The sequence below is a fragment of the Gadus chalcogrammus genome, chromosome 4, assembly GCF_026213295.1.
Source record: "Gadus chalcogrammus isolate NIFS_2021 chromosome 4, NIFS_Gcha_1.0, whole genome shotgun sequence".
In the NCBI taxonomy this organism is placed as follows: Eukaryota; Metazoa; Chordata; class Actinopteri; order Gadiformes; family Gadidae; genus Gadus; species Gadus chalcogrammus.
The window spans coordinates 17,743,504-17,763,133 of NC_079415.1; the positions used below are offsets into that span (position 1 = coordinate 17,743,504).

General features: G+C 44.4%; 2 protein-coding genes across 2 annotated transcripts; both read right to left on the reverse strand.

The window, feature by feature from the left end:
* Positions 1–1,189: 1,189 nt before the first annotated feature.
* Positions 1,190–7,221, reverse strand: LOC130381597 (TNF receptor-associated factor 2-like). Its single transcript, XM_056589271.1, has 11 exons — positions 6,568–7,221; positions 6,154–6,363; positions 5,964–6,042; positions 5,175–5,273; positions 4,807–4,968; positions 4,618–4,692; positions 4,438–4,512; positions 3,701–4,306; positions 2,277–2,454; positions 1,843–1,991; positions 1,190–1,543 (listed from the first exon to the last, which is right to left on the reverse strand). Exons 2-11 carry the CDS (start codon positions 6,339–6,341, stop codon positions 1,325–1,327), a joined length of 1,830 nt encoding a protein of 609 aa, XP_056445246.1. The 5' UTR covers positions 6,342–6,363; positions 6,568–7,221; the 3' UTR covers positions 1,190–1,324.
* A 312-nt stretch (positions 7,222–7,533) lies between these two features.
* On the reverse strand, positions 7,534–15,354 carry LOC130381598 (GRAM domain-containing protein 2B-like). The gene is made up of 14 exons (XM_056589272.1): positions 15,121–15,354; positions 14,620–14,745; positions 12,142–12,226; positions 11,977–12,046; positions 11,761–11,864; positions 11,514–11,609; positions 11,354–11,425; positions 10,777–10,857; positions 10,488–10,599; positions 10,213–10,323; positions 9,896–9,983; positions 9,384–9,473; positions 8,550–8,634; positions 7,534–8,319 (listed from the first exon to the last, which is right to left on the reverse strand). The coding sequence occupies exons 1-14, from the start codon at positions 15,222–15,224 to the stop codon at positions 8,281–8,283; spliced, it is 1,263 nt and encodes a 420-aa protein (XP_056445247.1). The 5' UTR covers positions 15,225–15,354; the 3' UTR covers positions 7,534–8,280.
* Between the last annotated feature and the right edge of the window lie 4,276 nt (positions 15,355–19,630).

Genomic DNA, 19,630 nt, shown 5'->3' on the forward strand with positions numbered 1-19,630 from the left:
GGGTGGGTGGGAAGGTCTGCATGCGGGCCCTCGTCCAGACCGGACTCTAGCGGGACACACATGGTGCTTGATTGGCAAGTTTCCCTGACTCCCTGATAACTCCACTGTATCTTCCACAGATGTACCGAAACACCAATCAAAACCGTCAACCCCTATTGGTCACACAAACGCTAACGCTATTTAACATGGATGTGTGTGCGCGGTATGCATGTGTGTATGTGTTGTGTTGTTATGATGCCTGGATCCGACACGCAGGCAATGTCCACCATTACGGATGGCGAGTTTCACCAACGATGGCGACCTCGAAGCCCGGAGTTCGCTTCGCGCCGCTCAGTGGAAAGAAATTAAGGAAATAGATTTGTATGAGTTAAAAAAAAAGGGCAATTAAATATAGCTGCATGCACTTTGCGCAAAGAGGCAATTAATTTGCCTATAATTGTATTCATAACATAACTCCACGTTTGTCTATGCAAATTTACTCAACAGTAGCATCAAGAAGCTCACAATATTGACAGTACCAGTTTGGCAAGAAAAAAAGCAAATATTGTGCACGCCACGCCCTAACTCACAAGCTGCCCGCTGACTCGCTACACCGCCATGACATCACACCCTAACTCACACGCACCCTAACAACATTCACACAGTCATGATATCACACCCTAACTCACAAGCACCCTAACAACATTCTCAGAGTCATGACATCACACCCTAACTCACAAGCACCCTAACAACATTCGCACAGTCATGACATCACACCCTAACTCACAAACACCCTAACATCATTCACACCATCATGACATCACACCCTAACTCAGAAGCAGCCTCACACCTCTCACACTATCATGACATCACACTCTAACTCACAAGCAACCCGCGGCCTCTCTACAACTACATGACATCACACCAATGAGTATCTGTTATATAATGTAAGACACGGCTGTATTGCATCAGCCAATCCAAACCAAGCCACGGTCACCAAGAGGACTAAGTTCTCTCGAAGCAGGAAGTAAAAACATGCTATATCCGTCTCCTAATTGGTTCCTCCCACTAGACATGTCTATATTAAGCTCTACTCCCCCCCACCCGGTCAATGATCAGCCTAGCCTTTTCACCATCACCCTCATCGCGACGGATAACGCAGGAAAATGCAGGAAAATGTACAGTAAGGTGAACCGGTTCTCCCTGAGGAACCATCCTGCCCCCCCAACATCAACGCCCGGGGGCCCTTTCAAAATAAAAGCCCTTCCAACGCCAGGCCCAGCATACGTTCGGACAACGTGTGTGAACCCTCAAGAAACAACCGGAACAAGGGCCCCGGGGGCCCCTAGAGGCCCGTGAGGTCCACGATGGCCTTGATGAAGATGGTGTCGTCGCGGATGTAGGAGTTCTTGGAGTCCAGCTTGGCGAGCGGGCAGAAGAGGGGGCAGCCGCTGGCGATGTTCATCTCACTCACGGGCCGCTGGAAGGACGAGGAGGTGACGTCGGGCCGGAAGGCGTCGATGATGTGCTCCCTGTTGCTCTGGTCCAGCAGCATCAGGGTCACCTGGTAGGGGGAGAGGGGGGAGGTCATCCGTTACAGGGGGGGGTCGGCCCCACATTCTCTTTTTGAAATGGGGGAAGATAAGAAAGGTCTACTACTTCCTGTTTAAAACTTTTCCAGACTGGCCGTATCCAAAGGGCAAATGTAAATTATGTTTAACTGTAAATGTGTCAGGTTTCCTCCTTTTGGATAGGCGTGGTCTATGCATTATTCTCTGTCACTACTTCAGGCCAAGTCTTTCTCTAACACTCTTTGATCCAGCAATTAGTCCCAGTGCTAACGCTAGCCTAGCGGCGTCTCACCTTCTGGTTGAAAGGCCACTTGAGCAGCGCGTCGCTCAGGCCTCTCATCACCACAAAGAACAGGGAAAGGTGGCTGCTGCGGCCGGTCCCATCGCCGTTCAGGTAGATACGCAGACACATCTTGTAGCCGTACTTACTGGTGTAGAACGCTGTAGAGTAGAAGAGGCAGAAGGGGGGGAAGGCTTAACAAAATGACCTCTTAGCTTGAAACTCACTCATCTTTAAGATCCCGTATCAAGCTTTTTTACCCATTATTATTCTATATTGAGTTCTCGATGGGTGCGAATACTCCCCGTGGCTCAGACTTAGATTTTTGTAGCATAGCAGACGTAAAGCATGTATGCATACGTCATTAAACAGTCTAAAGCAAAGGGAAAAGTCGCATGATATCACCCCTTTAATCCAAAAGGAACACAGGGTTTTGTCAGGGTTACCAGGGGAGAACATGGCGGGGGCGCGACCCGCGATGGCATCCTGTCTCTTCTTGGTGAAGTCTGAGATCCTCCAGACAAAGACGCCGTCGAAGGTGGTGGCGGCCATCTCTCGGAGTCGACCCTCGATCTCGGCCACGGTGAGGTCCTTCAGGCCCACCGTCCGCTCCAGCTGACGGACCTGAGACACGACACCAGGCCAGACGATGAGAACGCCGACGTACGACTGTAGCTAATATGTGTGTTAAGGGCCCCTAATTTACCACCGGTTAAAAGCCCTTACGAAATCTTTGGGACGTCAGTTGTGATATCATGAGTCTTCCATGCGGCGTTCCCTGATAAAGTATCAATATAGCCGTTGCATGTTGCATTCAATATAGCCGTTGCACGTTGCATTCAATGAGTCTGTGAATCACCTATATATATGCAAGGGATAATGTGTAGAACGCCGGTCATTATCAGGAAAAATAAGCCCCGACAGGTCGAACAGGACACCGACGTGCAGCGGAGGTGTCTTGCTTCGCCCTGAAGGAGCTTATTTTCGTAAGATCCTTCAGCTCCTTCGTAAGCTCCTTATTTTCTATACATTATCCCGCTTATTACACGGCTACTTGCCCAAAAAAATTACTTCACATGGTGTCTTTTTATTCACCATGTGGGGTACTTATTGTTTACATCTTAGATTACACCGTTCAGGCTGTTGCAGCTATCTCAGGGGAGAGATTGTATGACACTAGGTGGTACAACCTGAGACATACACAATAAAAAAGAATTGCCCAACTCGTACCGAACCGTGATGGTGAGGTATGAACCGAACCGTGACTTCAATGTACCGTTACACCCCTAATATATATATGTATATATATGTATATATATACATATATATAAACAAATACACATATACACACACATATATATCACACACACACACACACACACACACACACACACACACACAGACACACATATACAGTATATATACATACATAAATACATACATACATACATACATACATACATACAATACATACATACATACATACATACATACATACATACATACATACATACATACATACATACATACATACATACATACATACATACATACATACATACATACATACATACATATAGGGGTGGGACAAAATATCTATGCGATAAATCGTCTTTCTTCGTGTGATACGAGAATCGAATATTGACATAATGTTTTTGTATTTAAAAAATAAAAAATAAATGTAAGAATTAAAGTAGCATTCCTATGCTTTAATCCTGAAAGTTAGACAGGAATTATCGCCCCAGATATCAATATTTAAGGCGCTCTAATCAGATTTCCCTGCTCAGAATCGCTGAATCGCGATATTATCGGTATCGCGGGCGTATCGAATCGTGAGGTACCCTGTGATTCCCACCCCTAATATATATACCTTATTGCTCAGGGCCTCGATCTTGTCCTGGTCCAGCCGGTGCTGCCGGTTGCTGGCCTCCATGGTGGTGGCGAAGCGCTCCACCTCCCGGTTCAGGACACACACCACGTTCTCGAAGGTGCCCGCCTTCACCTCCAGGTCAATGCAGCGGCGGCCCAGCTCCGCCACCTTGGTCTTCTCGCTGTGCAGCTGCAGCTCCAGGGCCGCGCCCACCGAGCTGGGCAGTGGGGTGAAGGAGGTGGACACCGTGAGGACGGGGGCCAGGGCGGAGGAGAGGTGGGGCGGCGGGGCGGAGGCGGAGGCCAGAGCTCCTGAGCTGCAGGCGGATGAGGAGGCGGCGGCGGCGGCGCCGGAGGAGGACGAGGAAGAGGACGAGGCAGCCCCCTGCACGGGAGGCCCAGACGGGGTGTGGCTGAGCAGGGAGACTCTGGCCTCCAGCTCCCGGAGGGACTGGTGGAGCTCCACCAGCTTGTGTCCGGCCAGCTCCAGCCCCTGCGGCTGGAGGCCCTCCATGCTCACCTTCATGCCCATGATGTAATGCAGCAGCAGGTTGAGGTGCTCGTAGGCACAGGCGCGCTCGTGGTCGTGGATCTTCTCCTTCTCCACCTCCGCGAGAACAACATCATGGAAGTCAACAGGTGAAGGACAGGTGGCAGCAATGGACACACACAGATTCATGTGTTTGCATCTGTAATCTAGTCAGTGATAGATTCTGACCTACTATTGGAAATACTTACGGACATATCACAGCCTACGACATGAAATCGACATGGAGTCCTGAATTTGCTGCAGAACTTGATATGGTCAACGTACTACAGAAAGGAAAAGAGAAGCCATGTTGTGGTTAGACTATCAGGAAGGCTGTTCCAGTCTGCTACTATACATTTTCTCTGTAAATGAGGAAACGGAGACATTACTTTTTCCCGGGGGATTTTCTTCTTGGCACATCCTTCGCAGATCATCGGGTACTTTGGGCATATTTCATCATGTGCCTAAGATAAAAAGGCAACAGAATCTGTATTTAACATCGATGGACCGACATATCTTAATATTGATCTCGATTGAAACGTGGGGGTCCACTTTAGTTCTGAGGATCCATGTGAGACCTTTATGTTTTTGAAGTGGAAGGGCTCCTTGCAGTACTTGCAGTTCAGCGTTCTCTCGGGACACTCTCGCTCGCTGTGGCGCTCCTGCTCGCTGAGACGGACCCTCTCTTTACAGGACGGACACGGGATGATCATGAACTCACACTTCCCTTCGTGGTTCACCTGCACAACACATGCAGGCCGATAACACACTTAGAAACGTGTTGGCATAGGCAAAACACACACACACACACACACACACACACACACACACACACACACACACACACACACACACACACACACACACACACACACACACACACACACACACACACACACACACACACACACACACACACACCATAACATCTTGACAGACAGCCCACCTCATACTCCTTGATGCTGCCGGTCCAGGTGCAGCTCTCGTGGATGCAGACCGCTGACAGGTTTTCAACCTCTCGCCGAGCAGCATTGTCAGGAAAAGCCTGCAAATAAAGAACAACAAAAGCCATCCATCAGCTATTAGGGAATGAAACACTGTGATAATATCTGGTCCGAGACCAGGAGGTTTGAGCGATTTTAGGGGTTGTATATTTTCTAAGTCTCTCTCTCTCTCTGCTTGAAGGAATAAATAATGTTTAATTACTCTTTTTACACCCTCTCTCTCTCTCTCTCTCTCTCTCTCTCTCTCTCTCTCTCTCTCTCTCTCTCTCTCTTGTGTCCCCCTCTTTCTGTCTCTCTCTCTCTCTCTCTCTCTCTCTCTCTCTCTCTCTCTCTCTCTCTCTCTCTCTCTCTCTCTCTCTCTCTCTCTCTCTCTCTCTCTCGTGTCCCCCTCTCTCTCGCTCTCCACTATTCTGGCCTTCTAAGTGCATTAAGAAGAAAGGGAATCGGCTTTGTTCAAATATGGTTGAACAATGTAATTCTGTGGCATTAAAGTTCCGTTTCTATTGCTAAAGGCCGTCTATTTAAGGTTGAAGACGAGGGCTATCCAATTGAAGAGCAACAAAAATATCCACCCCAAAAATACAAGCAACCGTTTTTTCGTTCTCGTAAGCATCACAAACACATGTCGTAGGCCTAACTGTTCTTTATATCAGTATGTGTATCATTATATGCAGTCTAGTTTTAACGCACAATGACTGAACGGAGTAAACAGTAACATGACTTGTACTCACACATCCTTGCTTCAAAATGGATGTAGGCTCTTCAAAAATCTCTTCTTTAATGCAAGCGTTGCATTTCTGAGGTCCATTGCTGCCGACCAAAACACATTATTTATAAAACATACATTAATTAATTAATGTACATTAATACAATTCATCCAAAAAACACACAGCCTGAAAACACAATGAACCCACGTGTTACCTGACAGTCCTATTGAAACAATAGGAGCAGAAGCGATGTCCACACTGGGCTTGGTAGGGGCGTCTGAGGATGTTGTGACAACAGTTGCAGAGGTGCTTGTCTTCTAGCTTGTTGGCCAGGATCTTCCTGGGAAAGCCTGGCTTGTTGTTCTCCATCGACGAGGGGGGGGACGGTTCCTGCGTGGCCATAGTGTCTGTTCACACGTCACACCTGGCAGGGAAGGGGCATAGGAGGTCACACTTAGGAGAGAAAAATGTTCTACGAGAAATGTTTAATTATTTAGCATTAAAAAGGTGCTTTGTGGTCAAATTATCCCTTGAGTATCACCCTCCTGAAGCTAAAGTTAAGCGAAAAGAAACAATTGTATGGTATTCCTTGGACAGTGAATTCCAAATATCGTGATAACAACCTTACCTCAGAAATAACCCTCTCAGTTTCAAATCGGATTTCACAAGCGATCGCTGACGTTTGGAAAGCCTGTTCATCACAGGCCAGCTGGGAGGCCCGCATCCCTTTGTTTACATTTCGAGGATCCAGTCTTCGCTTCCACGGTGCCTTGTGGTGTACATGACATCATCTCTGACCTGGCTTATCTCAGCTCACACGGCTTCTACTATGGCCTACTTCATGGAAAATGTACGCCGCCGACAAATGGCCAAACCATTGTCTCTTCCTCTTGCCTCTGTTGCTAAGCTATCGGTCTGGAGTGGTACCCAACCTGCAGCCACGCCCCTCGGACAGACGCACAGTCCGACTTTCGAACACAAGACAATAATAGATAACAAATGTTTACCACGGCATTGCGATCATTACTTGACTTTAAACTCACCGGCGATCAGCATACACTGTCATCACTAACGGAGGAACAGTACAATGTTTTTTTCCCTCGCTGCAAAATCTCCGGCTGTAGATCATCAAGCCTGCATCAAGAGCATCGTTCATTTAGTAGAAGTAATCCATGTGTGTTTGTCAACGTGAGCCACATGATACAGATGTGGTATCCAAACGCGATGACTATTGTCCAATATCGCCATTGCACTTTCAGACTGTGTATTACGTCATGCACTCGGTCTGAGCATCGGGTTGATAGGCAGAAGAGATGTGGAGGCGTGGAGATAAACCGCGACCCTCCGGAGGACGAGAGAGGATGTTCTGTAAACGGTTGAGAATAGATCGCAGAAAACAAATGGTTAAATAATGGGCTAAGAAAATAAACAGAAAGCAGCTATATATATATATATATATATATATATATATATATATATATATATATATATATATATATATATATATATATATATATATATGTATGTATATATATATATATATATATATAAACTAAGCCTAATAAGTGAATTTATCCTGAGGTTCAGCTATTGGTCTGAGCCAAATGAAGGCCCAATGTCGAGGCAGTAGTAAATAAGGTTTAGCAGCTCTTAGGAAACTATGCTCATTGTTGGATTAGTGGTAATCTGATGTTAATCTGTTGTTTTCCCTTTGCCCTAGTCTACCTGATATCATACAGTAGGCAGACATGTTTTGCCCTAGTCATGAATCAGATGATAGTTTATATAATATATTTAAAATTCATAAATGTAGTATAAGTATTAAGACATTGGATGTCTGTATCCAACTGTACTCAAATCAGACACCTATAGCAATTCATAACCAACACAAACTGAAACCTTGGTTAGAAGAAAAGAGACCACAATAAAGCACAGATCACAAAGGTTCAAAATAATTGCCAGCGACAAGTTTGAGTTATAAATACAATTTACTGATAAATCCTGTTGGACAGGGAACATATACAGCACATGTGATATAACGTTGATAAAACATTGAAATGTCTAATTCGTCGTGCCTTTGAAAGCTAAAATGCTACATAGGCCTACACACTATGTCACTAGTGCTAAGCTTTGATTTCCATGTATTCAAATTACACAACAAAGTGAAAAATAGAAAAACAAAACCCTGAGTAGAAAGAGTAAATATACATGTATTGCACAAATATAGTTCAGACACATGTCTGAAATATCTCTATTGAAGATAACTGTCAATTATTTATGAAAAGATCTTCTGAAATGTTGAACTAGAAGGTGTTCTTCCAAGGTGGCACCACACACTCAGTCATGTCTCTCCAAGAAGCTTCAGGAGGTTCTTCTGAATCTACACGGATGGAAATATGCAAAAGTCAAGTCAACTTTATTATAACCAACCAAGGAAAAACTCTGTTTATGCGCCGAAGAAAACGCAGAAAGAGGAGTCCTCCTTGAAGGAATGGTTAGCCCTTTTATCTACAGAGGTAAGTAGCATTAAGTATTGTAAGATGCTTTGCATAAACGTGATTTACACTAAGACCAAATAAAATAGATGGTAAAGTTGACGGTTGAACAAACCTTTTCTAATTTAAGCAGATTGGAGGTCAGCTCTTTATAGACCTCCGCATTAAAACCCTCCTGAGACTGGTGGCTTGCCGCGCTTCTGGAACACAAAGAGGGACCTGGGTTAACATCCACACACAGCTGTTTGGTAGAGGTCATCTGCTGGGGCTAAAGGGTCTGATTAGGAGTATGTTTAATTTAGCTGATGGTTGTATCCAAAAGGACGTATACAGACTAGGGCTTTGACTCCTAACTTTGTTATTTGAATATAATTCGCATATCAAAAAATAAATCAAAATTCGAACGAATATTAGGCAGTCCTTAATATTCTAACCTGTTATGGGCAAGCCAAGAGGGAGAGACGTCGAAGAACCCGATGCAGTCTATTCATAATATTGTAATGACCACGGAAGAGGCAGTGAATTGAGTATTGATTAGACAGCGATTTATTCGAAACCTAATAAACCGTTGGAACACGCAAGACCATTAACCATAGCAACGCCGGTAAACAAACCAGTCTTACTGAAGGCATTTAATGGTCAAAATATTATTAATAAATATTTGAATATATTCGAATATTAATATTAATAAACAAACAAACTTTGAATATGATTTTTGGGCAAAAGTCAAAGCCCTAATACAGACTGTGGATCCATAACACTGAGGGGATAGGGGTGATGCCACTAGCTCTGTGATGCAGTGCAGGGTGTCCCTACACTACTTATTGTATCAGTAGTTCTTTGTTGATCAAATGTTATCGATACAAACAGCTTGGATTATATTTTATTTTTTTTCTTTGAACTCCTCATAAAAGTGGGTGTCTTACTCATGGGGTACTGAGGTACTTACTCTCCCACAGAAACCAAGGAGTTCAAGCGATGTTCCAGAACCACGATCTTGAAGGCCATGTAACACGAGGACAGGACCAGAACACTAACTCTGTGGGGACACAAACACACAAAGAGCCACAGATAAACACAACAGTGTATTAATATCCAGGACAGATCAGACAACCCCCCTTATTTCAAACGTGTCAGAACATGCCCAGAATTGAAAGACAGTATAGCATGTCAATCGGAAATCTTTCCCAGAAAAACCTGTTATAGCACTTTAAAAGACAATACCGGTGTGCAATCAACCCACTCCGTGACTCCTGGCTCCACTGAAGCGTCTGTTACTAACATCACTTCTCCAGGTCAGCTCGCCCATATTGCCTAACAACATGTGACGTGATGTGTATTTGAAGATAGAGGTGCCATGTTACCATTGTTCCCAGTCCTGCCTGGAGAGACTTACGATGGTGTGATCAGTGTGTTGTCCTGTAGCATAACGCGGATGCATGTAATACAAACATTACTTACAAGAACAAATAGATAAGAAGGATTGTGTTGAGGGATGGGGGCTGTGGCTTTCCTCTGTGGTTTGACTCCAGGGCTGGTTTGGTTGGCCCTGCATGTAAAATACAGGGTAAAATTTAGACAAAAAGTAAAATGTGGTTATGATATATATATATATATTTGATGACTTAAACTCGACTAACAATGTAGTGGTGTCATCTTTTTTATATTGGCTTGTTCTCACTTTCTATTGCCTTAATCACTAAACCCTCACACAGAACCCACAGAAGACAAAGCATTTTGTATGTTCTCCCCTCTGAAGGAATCTGAGCTTGTGTTACCGTTCTGCAGCGGGTGTTTGGGCGCGGGTGACTGCAGATGGATGTCTGCGTGCACAGACACCTCTCCATTCTTCCCCACGTTCAGAAAGGTCTCTGGCATGCCGTCAAAGTCTAACAGGAAACACAAATGACTAAATGTAGATCCATGTGTTTACTTTAACCAACTAACCCGCCCCTTATGTGTAGTGTCAACACACGATCAGGAGGATCATGTGGTGGAAACGGTATTGTGGTTACGCAGCCCTACAACAAAATGTCAAAGGTCCCTTACACACCGGCCATTTTCTCATAGTCGGGTGTCTGTGATCCGGAACTGCTCGACTCCAGTAGGTCTTGTCTTCTGTGGCGCAATCCACTATCTAGGTCAGAGAAGTTTCTGCAGAGGTCCTACAATGGACAATATTAGGAAACAGCCAATGATGAAAACCAACAGGGCTTCCATACAGCAACACAATGGGAACAAACACTCTTTCTCGATGCATGTAGATATTTATATGTGTAAAAACAGGGGCTTTGTAGCTTGAGCTCAGTGAGAAGTGTGGTCTGTGGTGGGGCCCTACTGACGTGAGGAAGTGATGCCGGCGCCTCCACGCTGAAGCTGTTCTCGCAGGAGGAAGTGATGGGGCTACTTCCTGTGTTCCCCACCTATGTTTGAGGAGACAGCGGCGTTGGTTACACGCCAACAAACAAAGGCAGATCTGCATGTAGACATACGCCGAGAGTTCACGCTTTGCACAATGTAAGTCATTTACTCTGCCCTGCACTATGGAGACACGCAAAAAGAGGACAATAGGTGCTTCTGTATCAACAGTCAATTCATAAAGAAAAACGTCATCACCGCATAAAATGCCTTCCAGTTTGTTGGATTTTACTTGATTTTACTTTTGCCTTCAAATTCCTGATTCTCATGCATCTGTACAGCTTATTGGAGGGAAAGAATTACAAGCAGAAGTATTCTCTTTTTCTAGAAGCAGCATAGACACTGTAAATTACATCAACCAACTGCCATCTCAAAAAGCAACAGAGCCCAAACACAGTAAGTGGTTAGGAGGCTAGTATTACTGCAATTGCTGCAGTATGGCTTTGTGTTGACAAAGACACAAACCCTTGTGTAAATAAAACACATTAAGAGATTACTTACGTCCAAGTGATCACTGATGGATTTGAGGAGTTTAAAGGTGTTGTCTCGTGAAAGGAATGACACGAACACATGCTACAAAACAGGGATAGGTAGTCGACGTAAACAAGTTGCATTTAGAAATCAATTATTTACTTGAATAAACAAATTAGCCCCGTCTTACCCGCTCTGTTGACGTAGCAATAACAATGGCGTTGGGGACTAAGATGGCGGTCTTGGTCTTTTTGATTAATGCTACAGCGAGCGCAGGGATGGCAATCTGGAGAAATAACGACAATAACCCTGTATTACCTATCAATAAACCAAAAATACATGAATAAATAAATAAACCTATACAAACTAGCATTTATTTAATAATACATAAATCCTGACAACACAGACCTAAACCACACATGTGTTTGTTTTATTACCTTGGTGTCTCTCCCAAACACTTTAGAATGAAAGCAAATCCAGTTGTCTGAGACAAACATTTTCCCCTGGTACAAAATGTCCTTCTGTAGCGCACATGTGTAGCCTGTGGGCACACATAACCACAACATAGTCAAGGTTATTGAGAAGAACAAATTACAAACGAAATATAAACTAACGACATGTTACTCCTCAAAAAATAGGAATCGACCTCTTACTTTGTTTAAGCAGCTCATCCTTGCTTATCTCCTTGAATAATTTGTGATACTGGACGTTTGTCTTTGATATCTATTAAAACAGAGCAAAAGCGTTTGGTTTTAAAGTGCACGGTTCACGTATGTACGGTCATGCCTTACTCAAAGGTAACACTCAGGTGTCCTCACATGGCCAGGCTGGCTCTTCTTCCTGTCCAGCTTCCTGTCTCCGTCGGTCGGGGTCAACGCGGGCGGACACGGCACAGGGCGGGGCCTTGAGAGAGAGAGAGAGAGAGCGGGAGGTTTATTACACACGGCTAACGCCGTTCATACCAGAACATCCACATATATGTTACCGTTCAAAGTTTGGGGTAACTTAGAAATGTCCTTAGAAAAGCACTAATTTTTTCAATGAAGATAACATTAAATTGATAAGAAATACAGTCTGGAAATTGTTAATGTGGTAAATGACTATTCTGGGTGGAAGCGGCAGATTATTTCTGGGATGTCTACATAGGTGTACAGAGGCCCATTTCCAGCCACCATCACTCCTGTGTTCTAATGGTACATTGTTTAGCTCATTGTGTTAAAGGGTTAATTGATGATTAGAAAACCCTTGTGCAATTATGTTAGCCCAGATGAAAACTGTCGAAGAAAAGTGAGAGTTTTCTTGGAAAACAGGAAATTGTCTGGGTGACCCACAAACTTTTGAACAGTAGTGCATAAGTAACAAATAAAGAAGACAGCAAACAGGAATTGGTGTGGCTAATGTAACGTTTCTCACCACATCATTACGATCTTGGACTATGAACTAATAAACCGATCAGTGAGCTACACACTCACTAGGTCCGCTGGAGGGGGGTCAAGTGAAAGCGTCTTTGGGTACCGAGAAAAGCGCTATATAAAACCTATGTATTATTATTATTATTAAGTGTATTAAGTTATGAATTCAACTGTATTCAATAAATGAATCGATGATAGAGGTCTGTGGTGTTGAATGTAGTCATTATTAAAGTAAAGTCCTTACTAATTCATGCACTTATTGTTTGATAGTTGACACATTATTCATGATACAGTAATTTGTATTAGGGTAGGGAATCACAGGGTACCTCACGATATGATATGCGATACATGGCCTGCGATACCGATAATTACGGTCTTTATTTATGATCCAAACTGAGATTTTTAGTTATTCGTTTTTGGTTAGTTAACTTCCGCTTAAGTTTCCTTCATTCATGTGTTGAGCAACACCTCGAGGAGCAGAGATATCTATTCAGAGCCTCTTATTTTATTCATTAAAACATAGATATTTTTAGCGATATTTCCTGTCTAACTCTTCAGGAATGAAGAAAAAATAAATTCTTATAAGGAATAAGCATTTGTGAAAAGTGACTAATACAGACCTGAAGAGTTTTTTGAGAAGTGTAACAAGGAACCATCACATGGAAGTGTACACTGACATCCACACCTGACAAGTTAATGTGAACTCTGTGGTCGCTATTCTAATTTCACTTGTCTTCAAAAACTCTTCCTGCTCAAATAAGTCTGCTGAAATGGCGCTGTTGGGAGAGAAGCTTTTGTGTTGTTCTTAATGTTTAAGATGGTATAGCATAGGGAGAAAGAATTTGCCGTTGCACAGTCTTGCATTGTTGCGTCTGTATAACATACAACATAGGTTCATCGGTCAACATTTGGCGACCTGGCTACCGTCATGCCTATCAATCGCAGTTGATGTAGGCCTTGTTTGAAAGTGTTTTTTGTTTTGTTAGAAAGATATTGGTTATTCAACAGGTATTGACGGAAAGAATATTAGATCCTTTGTGGTATTGTTGTTTCGGGCTAGGTATGACTCGGAGAGGTAGATGTTCAACACGTGGTCTATTCAGAGACACAAGGTAAACAAGCTTGCATTCTCGAGGTGGTTCAAGAAGCATCTCTGAACACAGGTAAGAATTCAGTTTATACTGAAGTGGATGGAGTGGTAAATGCTGCCCTGAGAGGGGGGTCCTGGAGGCCTCGGCTCTGTCTATAATGTTCGCTTGAACGCGTTCAAGAGTGAGGGAAAAAATAGGTCACGCTCAGGTGACGCACGCAGCATCTGATCTGAAGGCCAGCATAGCAAAAAATAACTTATATTTGAATTAGGAAAATTAATTCACAAAGCATTGTTATTCATTTAACTATTACGACCAAAGGAAAACAATCATCATATCCTACGAAACAATCGAAAAGTAAAACCAAACCAACCAAACGGCTAATACAAGAGGAGAGTGTGGTGGGTGGGTGGGTCGATGTGGTTGAGTTCAGGGCTAACTTGCATGTAAATTCAATGTAAAATCGTCCTAGCTAACTCAACGGATGGAGTGGCACCAGGCTGGTAGAGAAATCCAACCTTTAACCAGCTCTCTCTCACTCCGACCCAAGTGACACTACACTACACACATACCAGAGTTTTGTAACACTTTCTAATAGTTTCAACTGTTGCAATGTGTGAATGTGTGTATGAATGGGTGAATGATTATAAATGGGTGAAATATTGTACAGCGCTTTGGGTGGACCCAGATTGGAAATGCGCTTTATAAAAGTGGTCCATTCACCATGAACACTGTTAGCCTGGAGCAGCGGAAGCCAGAAACAGCTTTTGTCTGCTGTGTGTCTTTAGGTCACCTGGTGAGTGGCTGTTTCTTCCTGCTCTCCGGGGGATCCATCTCTGAGTCCATAGTTGGTAGCAGACTTCCAGCTGACCTTCCACCTCCGCAGGGCTTGTCCTCGCTACCATTGTCCAACTCCGGTCTGCACAAATTAACAGAGCATTGATTGCGCACATCCAAGCACAACGTTTTGATCATCGTGTTTAAATATGCAAAAGGAATGAGTTGGCCTGCGTGTGAGTAAACCCCATCCAGCCTCAGGAGCAGCTTGATGTATAACAACGGTGTAATAAGCGGTTATACACATTTCAGAGGATTCACAACAATCGCCCCATGCATCGATATCGGCTCCTTGTCCAGGGACAAGACAGCATTGGAGCCCTTTAAAACCTCTAGTTGTGGCATTCAAATTGTAAATGAAAACATCCCGCAGAAGAATGTCGTGCGATGTGTTGATTCGTTGTCTGCAGAAAAGTCGGAGAGAAACCCATTGGGCCCAGTGTGTTCCTCTACTTACGTCGATGGGATCCGCCGAGAGTCTTTTCGGACTAACTTTCCGGCGTGAGAAAGTTGCTCGGCAGTCGGTACCGGGGAGAGGAGTCTTTCCGGGGGTTCGACCATCGGAACCGTTTAGTGGGGTACTGCTTTGTTAGATAAAATGCATGGGATGAGGACGGGAAGCCGTTCAAATCGGAGCTTTGGGAAGGTCGAGCACGAGCAGTGGGCAGTAACCTCCTGAGAGGTGGAGCCGGGAAAGGGGAGGAACGAACCCGAGGAAAACTAGGATCTGTGCGCAGAACCACTGGTTGCATCTAGAGCAGGGGTTCCCAAGATTTTTTGTTACGAGGACCGGCATATTCATAAAAAAAATGTGGAGGGCAGTGTAAAACAATGCATTTTCTAGAAGAGAAACACAAGAAATGTCTCCTGAGACTTAAATAAACAAAAAATTGTGTGTGCATTTACATTGCTTGATTTACAGCTGGTTTAGTTGCATATATTGATATATGTTATGTCTATGTGTTAGAGCAAATAACGTTTAGCCTAAGTTATAGAATATAACAACAAACAAATATTATTATTATTTAAAAATATCTTCCTGGAAATATTTCAAGAACCGGTTCTAACGGGGGTTGGGAATCGCTGAGCTAGGGAACCTGATATCAGACGTTCCGACGTAGACACACGTTGGCCTCTGCAAAAGGTTTGCTTTTTTTTTTACTTCACATATTTCCGTGTTCTAGGGAAACAGTAAAAAATAAAAAGTTGCTCCGACTTGCACACAAACACGCACACGCATTCGCGCGCACGCACACAGACAAACCACAAAATATATCTCAACCTGAGCCTGCCATCGCCAGCAGGAGGCAGCACCGTCATAGCATTTGTCCATCACTGATACGTTCTCCGTACACACATTAACCTGCACTGAGCCTCTAGTGGCTTGAGTTGTAGCTTCAGTTATAGCTAAATAAGGGTTCTGATTGACGGCAAGGCTCTTTACATATTTAAGCATTGTTAGGAAAGTCTGTGAAACTCGGGTCATATAGGAGGTAACACCCTACGCAACAAACCGTCACCTGTGTTTTACCTTTCTATATCACTGTCAAATAATATCAATTAAAAAAAAGGAAAAAGGTAAAGGAGATAATCTAAAACACAAAATTATGTTTATTCAAGCGGAATCTTATATTTTGTAGATGGACACATTTTCCCAGTGGATCATGAATAATGATCATAATCTATTTTGATTTTGAAGTAAACGTACAAACCATATGCAACAACAACAAAACACATCTGCTGCTATCAGTATATCCTCTCTCTCTCTCTCTCTCTCTCTCTCTCTCTCTCTCTCTCTCTCTCTCTCTCTCTTAGTGGAAAAGTAAAAGTAAGAAGACTGTGTGTGTGTGTGTGTGTGTGTGTGTGTGTGTGTGTGTGTGTGTGTGTGTGTGTGTGTGTGTGTGTGTGTGTGTGTGTGTGTGTGTGTGTGTGTGTGTGTGTGTGTGTGTGTGTGTGTGTTGGGGGGGGGGGGGGGGTGGTAGTAAACTTGTCAAAGATCATTAAGTATCCAGGGAACAATGGCGGAGTCGGCGCAATGCAAGCTCTAGCGAGGGAGCCTGCCATTAATCATAGCTGACAAGGGACTAAGGTTAGAGGTGGGAGAGCTGCCAGCGACTCTGTTAGTGATTATACTGCCTTCTCATTCAGGGGGAGTGGAAGGCAGCCACAGAATAAGAAAGAGAGGGAGCGGGGGAGAGAGAGGGAGTCAGGGACCACCACGATCTGCTCTATAGGAGAATCAGAGACATGCTAAGACTGAGGTCGCCTGATTGTATGGCGATGAAATAGGCTACAGGTGGATATCACACAAGGATAATCAACCTTTATTTCATCCAGTCTATGACTATGAACCTCCTGCAATAAGATAATGAATGCAATGAAGGATTCAGTCTTTCTATCCATGCCACCACAATAAAGCAGGGATTGAAATTAGTATCTAAGCCGGGATGCCGAACCAAAAGCATTCTGTCTCCCACTCTGCAGAAGAAAGTCCTCTGCATGGGACCGGCTCGTCTCTGTGGATTGACTCGGAATACCGACACACATTCGAAAGGATTGAGGTGAGGGAGAGACGATGAAGAATGGTGTTGAAGACGTAAAGAGGGAGAGAGAGAGAGAGAGAGAGAGAGCGAGAGACAGTGAGAGAGACAGATGGGGAGAGAAGGAAACAGAGAGAAGGAAACAGAGAGAGGGTGACAGAGAAAGATTCTTGCTGGCAGGGTGTAGGACTGAAGTCCTGTTAAGTGCTCTGCTTGAAAGCATGTCCGACCTCATTAGCTGTCAGTTGTAACAATACTGAGATGGCAGCGAAGACAGGTCCGAGTCTAGTGGTCATAAATCATTCTGCGACAGCTGCTTGACAAGCTGGGAACCAGTATTCAGAGAGAGAGAGGCAGAGAAAGGGAGAGAGCAGGAGAGACATTATCCAGGCACACTGTGTAGAGACTATACCGTTTTTCAAACAGCAATCTGAAATAATAGATTATTATTTCTTGCCTTAAAATATATTCAGAGTATGAATGTATGGGAGTGATATATGCATTTGAACAAATAATGAAGAAGGACATGGAATAAATTAAAATGTAAATGGTGTGTGCGTGTATGTGTGTGTGTGTGTGTAAGCGTATGTGTGTGTGTGTGTGTGTGTGTGTGTGTGTGTGCGTCTATTTGTGTGTGTGTGTGTGTGTGTGTGTGTGGGTGTGTGTTTGTGTCTGAGTGCATTTGTGCGCGTTTGTGTGTGTGTGTGTGTGTGTGTGTGTGTGTGTGTGTGTGCATGTGTGCCTATGCGTGTGTGTCTATATATATAAGCGGTGCTGGGCTCTGCTCGAGGTAATTTCTCGGGTGTTGTTTTGAAGTACAGAGCAGGGGCCCGGCGAGTCATTAATCACAGCCTGACATGCAGAGCAGCAGGCCGCGGCCCCTGATACAGCCAGCTGCCGGGGCCCTCATTCAAACGACACCGGACATGTGTTGACCCCGACACCTACCCCGGACCCCCCCGTGCCCACGCCGGCGGCCCTTATCTGTCCAGGCCCCTCAGTGTTAATGTCAGTCATGTTGTGCTGTTATCGGGGCCCCCCCCCCTGCATTGGCCCCCGCGCTGCGGCCCCTCACCCAGGAAGTTATCCCCACACTTTGTCGTCGCTCACATGCTGTGACTGAGGTCCTGGTGACTTAAGTCTCGGTTTTTACAACCCATTCCTACAGAGTTTGAATCATTGCACAGATCTGCAGATGGCGTGTCATAACGACTGAATGAAGGATGTTACCATGCCATACAACGAGTGTAAAGAGTGGCGTGGGGACGTAGAGGAGTCCTCTCTTCTTCTGATTCACATGGTAGTGAGACAGAATGAGTGCAAGATGATGATATATTACCATGATATTAGTTTTAACAAAATTAAAAGAGTTACGAATATATCTCATGAGGTTCACAATGAAAATAGTTATCGAGATCACAATGTATAATGTAGTTATATAAATAAACACAAGTAAAGCGTGCCAATGTTAGTTTAGTCATTCCCACAGCCATTATGTTTTTTTAAAAACCTATCTGGTTGTGGTTTTTGAAGCTTACCATTTAGTTCACAGTTTATTTAACGTACTTCAACGACTCTACTACGCTACTCCCTCAAAGAGAGACGTGTTTAAGTGTCAGAGCGAAGGATTTGAGCTCAGAAGGTGCTCATTGTAACATGGACACAGACTATAGGCCTGCTATAGGTCACCCTGGTGTAGCGGGAACAGGTCCTCTGGTTAGACTAAACAACAGCATAGCTCTTGGATTGGCTTTCGCTCATTAATCATCCTGACAGACTGAAACACAGTTCCTCCTTAATGACTGTATTTGGGTAATCGTGTCTTCTTATTTCCATGCTTTCTTACTCCAAGTCGATCTTCCCCCATGACCATGTTGTGTGTGTCTGTGTGTGTGTGTGTGTGTGTGTGTGTGTGTGCATGCGTCCGACCGCGTGTGTGTGTGTTGTGCATGTCGGTTGCTCCGGAGACTCCAGCGTCTGTGACCTCACAAATCTGTGGCGAGGCGCCTATGCTGCTGGGTCACGGCGTCCAATTAGACGAGGTTATATTCATAAAGCAGGATGAATAAACCACCAGGAATGAGGGCGGAGCCAGAGGGCCGGCAGTCACCACATGCACCAACCAAACGGAGGATGCTATCACCAGGCTAACACGCTAGCCTCCAGGCCTGCTGATGAGCGCTGCCAAGGCACGTTCTCCGTGAGCTTTGGTGTAGTTGATTGGTGGGAGCTGACAACCGAGCAAGGCCGTCTCTCTCTCTCTCTCTCTCTCTCTCTCTCTCTCTCTCTCTCTCTCTCTCTCTCTCTCTCTCTCTCTCTCTCTCTCTCTCTCTCTCTCTCTCTCTCTCTCTCTCTCTCTCTCTCTCTCTCTCTCTCTCTCTCTCTCTCTCTCTCTCTCTCTCTCTCTCTCAGAGTGAAGGAGAGTAG